Here is a 7391-nt window from a genome sequence, read left to right on the forward strand (position 1 = left end):
TTTAGAGGGGTGTACTCATTTATGCTGTGCACTGCATACATATATATATATATATATATATATATATATATACACACACACACACACATATATATATATATATATAAACCTGTAATTATAAAATTAAGTTAATGCAAAAATAAAATAAAACTTTTGAACAATTTGGCATATTTTAAAGATAGATTGATCGATCGATAGATCAATAGATAGATAGAGTTAAAGAGTCATTTATGCAAAATAGCATACAAAATAACCTACTGTAATCCCAAAAAGGTAATTATCGACAGGCAATTCAAAGTTATTGCAAACTGAAATTATATATTTGAAATGTACAATTCACAATATATACACATAATTATAAAGTACACAAAAACAACTTGTGCATTAACATTTACATGTTTTTAAAGGGATAAATAATATAGAGAGCTAATTCCACACAATTTTAGAAATGATTAGGCTATACACAATGAATTCACAATATAAAACTTTTTTTTCAGAAATTAAATGTACAATTCACAATTATGCACAAAATTATAAACAAGCACAGCCTACAATATCTTGCAAAATTTTGCAAAATTCATCCAAAAAAGATAGTATTTGCACAAACAGATAGTACGGTACAGACAGTATTTACACTTAATATAGCCTTTGATTCTGTGAGAGGCATAACATGCTATGATGCTTTAATTGGGGCCACCTACTTTGATTTTAAAGCTTGGAAGATGTCAACCAAATCAGTCAACAACACTGAAACTAGAATAACTGATTGCAAGATGCCATTGCAACATCAGTCTCCTTCTGCATTAATATAACAAGAGCTCATGTCATCCATTAGTATTAAGAAATCTCCGGATCAACACACTGTAATGAGCCCCTAATGAAAACAAACAATTAGAGATGAGAAATTAAACCAGTCTAAACCACCCAGCAAAGTCACTCGCACTTACATTAACTCTCTATTGATTCAAACTCGAGCCCATTTATTCAAATTCATGTTCTCATTAACATACAAGATTGTAAATCCAGCGTGATGCGATAAAATGAGGCGATTTTAATTCGGTCGGACTCAAATCTCTGTTTGAGCAGGTGTGTTTTCCATTAACATGAAAACACAGGGCACATGCTGGAACCTTCTCACGGTGTTTGTCGAAATAATTATTGTTCCTGTATCGCATTATCCTCCTTTGTCTCAATTAATGGATCCATTTTGAGGGAAGTTAACCGCCCGCGGTGAGCAAACTTGGCGCCAAATCCACTTCGCCCCGCCTAAACAGACAAAATGTAATACAATTAAACACTTTAACTATAATTTAACAATTTTAATTCGTAAATCGACATATATAGGGCTTATTTACAGCATAGCACAGTAGATAAACACTAATTTCCTCTCAGGATCTCCCCACAGGACCACCAGTCCAGTTCGCACCTTGTTAACACCGCCATTAGATTTGCTTTACATTCACTGATTGTTGATTTACATTTGCGCCTAAATAGCAGCTCTTTACGGCTGTTGACCGAAGACTTTACCAACATCATATAAAGCCCTGCCAATCTGGCGGTGCTTCATTCAGTCCAGCTCCAGCTACCAAAGAACATCTCTTGAGGATCAGTCAACATGTTGCCCGCAGTGATCTGGATCTCCGTGATCGGACTCTCCGTCTGCAGACCGTCTGTGAATCACCTGGAAAACGAGTCTGAAGAAGTGCGCTCGGAGGCCATCAGGAGGCTCTTGGAGGTGTTTGGGATGGAGGATCCTCCTGCTGCTCTGGTTCGAGGACACAAACAGCCTCCTCAGTACATGCTGGACCTGTATAACACCATCGCAGATGTGGACGGAGTCACTAAAGACCCGACGCTCCTGGAGGGAAACACCGTCCGCGGTTTCTTCGATAAACGTAAGATACTGTTTTCTTTATTGGTTTGAAGCGGGACAGTGAATATAAAACGCATATTTGTCTTCTTTGGCATTTTCGTAATGTGTAATTGTACAAGACCATACAGACTTATTCTCTCAATTGTTGTTTTTTGTTTTGTATTTTTACATTGTATTTTATGATTTTAGTTTTAGTTAACTAATAAATCTGCTTCATAAAGTTCACCCTGTTGTTTGGTTCACATTGATGTTTTTTTCTACCATTATTCACTCCATTTCATCAGTTTGAAAATAATACAAAAACTAATTTAAACAAAATGCTTCTTTTTTTAGATAATGAGAAACTTGATACTCAATGTTTTGATACTTTATTTTAATGGAATTAAAATATATGAATGAAAAACAAACACAGAACTAAATAAATATGGAAATGCATATATACTAGTTTAGTTGTAGTATTAACTTCTGGCAAATACATACCTAAATATTCAAGATTTGGGGAGTAAATGTGAATTAATTATTGCTAATAATAACTACATTTTGTGTTTTTTTATGTTTCATCATATATATTTGTCTACAAAATTAGTTTGAGATATTTAAACAGAAGTCTCTGCTAATCAAGATCAAAATCAAGTCAACTTTTTAATTTTATTTATATTATATGGAATTGTTTGACCATAAGAGTGTATAAGTGCGCCTGTATGTTTTAGAGTAATGTTTAACTTAAGTCAATCACGTACCTAAATATTCAAGGTTGGGAGACTAAATGTATTGAAAAGTTTGGAGAATGGCTCATTAAGACCCATATTCATCAGCCGCTAATCTGAAGATTGGGTTGGGGGATGGTGTGAAAAATGTTTAAAGTATGTCTGACGTTTCTCATCATGAATTCTTTCTTTAGTGCATAGCGACCAAATCGAGTTTCTCTTTAACATGTCTATGGTGGCCAAGAGTGAGAAGATCCTCACGGCTGAGCTTCATCTGTTCAAGCTCAGACCACAAGCGTCGCTCACGTTCAACAGACATCACTTCTGTCAGGTACAGTATTTACAGTCCCAAAAGAAAATGATGCGCTTCTAAAAGACGGTTCTTCAGGTTAATCATTGCAGTTATGTTTTTATGCAGGTCAGTGTCTATCAGGTTCTCGAATCAAGCAAGAAGAACATCTCACAAGGGAATAAACTGCTCTCATCCAGACTGGTGCCCATCCACTCCAGCGGCTGGGAGGTCTTTACCATCACTCAGGCTGTAAGTATGAATAAAATCACACTTTCTGTGAGGTTTTCTAGGTTTTCTCCAAGCTTTAGGTTGTATTTGAGTTCAAATGCTGCCTTAGAAGGGAGAACAGACCCAAAGAGTTGCTTGTGCAAATTCTCCTCAATAATAAATATATTTAATATCTCAAAGGTGCGCTCCTGGATGTCAGATGAAGGCAGTAATCTGGGGCTCCTGGTCTCGGTCAGGACTCTAGCAGGTCTTCAGATGGACCTGAAAACCGTGCGTTTCTCATCAGGCCGTAACCACCATCATAGCAAACAGCCCATGCTGGTCCTCTTCACCGACGACGGCAGACGGGCGGCTTCTCTGGAGATGACGCCTAAAGGTATGGCATAAATGTCTCTTTAATAGCTCAATTAGACTGATGTTTCTTCACAGTAATAATCTCAAATGAGTGATACTTCAGGCTGTAGGGATTTAAACATATACATCTTGTCCTAAACAAAAAATTTTGGGGATCTGTGGAAAAATTGAAAGAAAAACTGTGTAAAAAATGTAACAATAAAAAGACAAATAAAAGAAAATAGCATAGATATGGGGTTACATTTTTTTTTAAAACAGTTTGGTAAAAATATATACAGTAAATAATTTAAAAAACAAAAAAATTAAATTAAAAAGTATTTAAAACATTTACTTAATACAATAGGTCTAACAGTACATTATTATATATACAATAGAGAGTAAATAAAAAATATTGTAATATAATAGACACAGGGATAATAGTTAGCTAAAATTAAAACTAAAATGATAATACAATTTTTGATGCTTGAAATACTTTACATTTAAAATATAAAAAGTGGAAAAGTTTGAAGAAAAATAAACAATAATAAATATATTATTTATTATAATATGTAATATTTAAAATAATATGTTATAGTAAATCATAAAATACAGTGTTATAGTAAATAAAAATACACTAATTAAATAATTAAATAAAAAGTGCTTGAATAAAACTTAACTTAAAATAATATAACATCTATAACATCTAAGAATACAGTACTATGGAGAATTGAAAAAATATAGTAATGTAATAGAAACACACAAAAATGCTTAAAATACTGACCCAAGTAAAATATTTTTTAAAAAAACTAACTAAATCTAACAAAAAATGAAAATAATTAAAAAATTTACTAAAATTAAAATATAGACAGAAAATCTAAAAATTCATTAAAAATATATTAGTATCTCATTGATACTTAAGTAACTCAAAGTTTTTCAAATAATATTTTGCGCACTTATAGGCTAAATATATGATTGTTATTATTAAATAAAATATTGATTTTTTTCACAGTATAAATGTTTGTTTTCTTTTAATTCTGGAAAATATATAACTGACTTTTACATTTTAAGTTGAGCGTCACTTGCACAAGGATGATCATATCTGGAGGTCCATGACATCTAAAAGTTTTCTCTTTGTCTTCAGGTTCAGATGATTCTCCCGCTGGACCCAGTCTCCCATTTCCCAGCATGCCTCTCTCGGCTGCGGCTCGTCGTAGCGCTCGCTCCACAGACTACGATGAGAGCAGGGAGAAGATGCCGTGTCAGCGCCTGCCGCTCTACGTGGACTTCGAGGAGATCGGCTGGTCCGGGTGGATCGTGTCTCCGCGCGGATACAACGCTTACCACTGCAAAGGCTCCTGTGCGTTTCCTCTGGGTCAGAACATGAGGCCCACCAACCACGCCACGGTCCAGTCCATCATCAACGCCCTCAAGCTGACCAAAGGCATCGAGACGCCCTGCTGCGTGCCTGACAAGCTCTTCAGCATTAACCTGCTGTACTTTGACGACGATGAGAACGTGGTTCTGAAGCAGTATGATGATATGGTGGCCGGCAGCTGCGGCTGTCACTGACCAGCCTCATTCACAAATCTGGACTGGACTCTTGTGGCAGGACGGGATTGTAAAATATGTAAATAGATATCAAATTTTAATATATGGAGGAGCTTGAGTTGGTCGCTTGTAAATTTGTATATTGCATGTTGTGAACTATTATAAAGTCTAAATAAATTCTTACACAAAAATGATGGATAGAGTTTTGGTTGTTGCCAAATAATTTATACATATGGCAAAAACAGACTTTTTATTTTTCATTTTTCCCCATTTTTCCTTCCCCTCTTTTTTCTTTTCAGCTTTTAATTTTTTCTATCTTACACAAAAATGATGTAGAGCTGTGTTTTTTCTGTGGTTGTTGCCAGGTAATTTGTATATTGTAAAAAACAAACTTTTTCTTTCCCACTTTTCTTGTTTTCTTTTACGCTGTTCGCTTTTCCCTATTTTCATGCTCTGTAACCATTCTTTTCTTCCACTATTTTGCCCCCCATTTCTTTCTCTTTTCCATTTTCTTTTCTTCTTCCCCCTTTTTCTTTTCTTTTTACTCATTCTTTCTGTTTAATTTTCCCCTTTTTTTATTTTCCCTTTTTGTCTTTTCACTTTTCCATTTTCTCCTTTTTTCTTTTCTTCTATCCCCCTTTCCTTTTTCCAACCGTTTTGCTTTTTCCCTTACTCTTTTCTTTTTTATTTCCCTTTTTCATTCCAATTTTTTCTTTCCATCTTTTTCATTTTTCTTCTTCTTTATCCCCCTTTTCTTTTCACTTTGCCGTTTTTCTCTTTTCTTCCCTTCTTTTTCCTTCCCCCCTTTCCTTTTATACTCTTTTTATTTTTTCTCTCCCTTTCATTTTCCTCTTCTTTTTTCTTTTCCATGCTTTTCCTTTTTTACCCCCTCTCTTTGTCCTCCACTACCAGAGGGTTTTTGAAGCCTTTGACCTGCATCATCTGTATCTTCATTTATCAGCTCATCTCACATTAATCAACCAATTAGTGATCTGCAGATTCAAACATCACCAGAAGATGGTGACAGAAAAAAGAAAAATAGTCCAAAACAAAGAAATACAAACATAACATGTATATGTAACATAACAGTAAACTTTAGGCTGATCTGAATCCGTCCAGATGAGTTTTCCCGCGCGATCATATAGGAAAAGTGCCAAGAAAAGCAACAGGTGACAGGTAGAGATATGAGCCGTTATTCAGAGAGAGAGTAAAAGAACAGCAGGTAAACAGCTGCAAGATCAACGGATACCGTTCAGCCTCCGTGCCAACCAATTCAACTCACAATAGTGCGCTGATGCACAGTGCTTGCATATTTAATGCCATAATTGAGATGCATTTGCCGATATGAACACAATACACCAAGTTGCTTTTCATGAGATCTCTAGTGAATGCACTTTAAAATGACTGAACGCAGCATGAAGGAAGAGTTTCTCACAAAACTCAGCACTGGGTCACATTTAGCTCCTCAAAAAAAAAAAAAAAGAAAGAAGACTAATCATTGAGAATAATGGGGTAAAGTCAAATATAAAAAAATCAGACACATTAATGAGCAATGTTGTTATTGTTTAACTATTAAAAAAACATTTTGTTAATTGATATAAAGCTGAAATTAAATTAAATTAAATTAAATTAAAAATGTTGCCTTGGCAAATAACTGAAATAAGTTTAAGGTGAAGTACTATACTAAAAGTGAGATAAAAAAAACTATTTCTAAATATTAAAAATAAATTAAAAAATAAGACTAAATTAATAAGTATTTGGGACAGAAAAAAAATGCTTAATTGTCAATTGACATTGTTCCAAAATTAGTCTTTGTTTTTATTTTATGCATTTTTTCTTATTTCTTTATAGTTTTACACTAAATTAAAATGAAAACGGAAAATATTTTTAAAAAATGTATTCAAAATATTTAAAAAACTGTAACAGTATATAAATAAAACTCAATTAATAATGCGATTGTTTCAAAATTAGTCTTTTTATGTAATACATTCTTATGTATTTGTTTGTTTTATTTTTATTTTATCAAATATTACTTGTTTTTCTTTTAATATACAGTGACATTTTCACCAGAAAGAAAATAAAAGTTTTTTTTGGAGTGGTCAGTTTGTTCTTCCAAGGTCTTATTGTACAGTAGAAATCGCGTAATGTGCCCTCAAAATATCACACAATAATTATGTGAATATGAACAATGAATATTGTTGTACATTATTTCACCCAAGCAGCATACTTCCAGCGTTCCCAGCATGTGAAGGGGTCAGTAATCTGATGCTCCGATGTCTCCCCCGCTCTCCCCTTGACCGACAGGACACATTCACGTCCAAGAGGGACCGCCATTGACGGCAGCTAAATGATGAAATGCTGCCATTATCAGAGAACTAAAGGCCTCGCAGCGGCCGACACCTGATCCGCC

General features: G+C 34.2%; 1 protein-coding gene across 1 annotated transcript; it reads left to right on the top strand.

Annotated features, from left to right (window-relative positions):
* Positions 1–1594: 1594 nt before the first annotated feature.
* On the top strand, positions 1595–5163 carry admp (anti-dorsalizing morphogenic protein). The gene is made up of 5 exons (XM_058793259.1): positions 1595–1895; positions 2775–2911; positions 2999–3121; positions 3281–3476; positions 4575–5163. Exons 1-5 carry the CDS (start codon positions 1616–1618, stop codon positions 5000–5002), a joined length of 1164 nt encoding a protein of 387 aa, XP_058649242.1. The 5' UTR covers positions 1595–1615; the 3' UTR covers positions 5003–5163.
* The last annotated feature ends 2228 nt before the right edge of the window (positions 5164–7391 follow it).

This window comes from Onychostoma macrolepis, chromosome 02 (assembly GCF_012432095.1).
Source record: "Onychostoma macrolepis isolate SWU-2019 chromosome 02, ASM1243209v1, whole genome shotgun sequence".
NCBI classification, from domain to species: domain Eukaryota; kingdom Metazoa; phylum Chordata; class Actinopteri; order Cypriniformes; family Cyprinidae; genus Onychostoma; species Onychostoma macrolepis.

What these genes read in the sequence shown, in the direction of transcription:
- admp (XM_058793259.1), top strand. Translation starts at nt 1,616, where the DNA reads ATGTTGCCCGCAGTGATCTGGATCTCCGTGATCGGACTCTCCGTCTGC. An exon ending in ACAGACATCACTTCTGTCAG is followed by an intron (nt 2,912 to 2,998) that starts GTACAGTATTTA and finishes GTTTTTATGCAG; the next exon opens with GTCAGTGTCTATCAGGTTCT. An exon ending in TCTTTACCATCACTCAGGCT is followed by an intron (nt 3,122 to 3,280) that starts GTAAGTATGAAT and finishes AATATCTCAAAG; the next exon opens with GTGCGCTCCTGGATGTCAGA.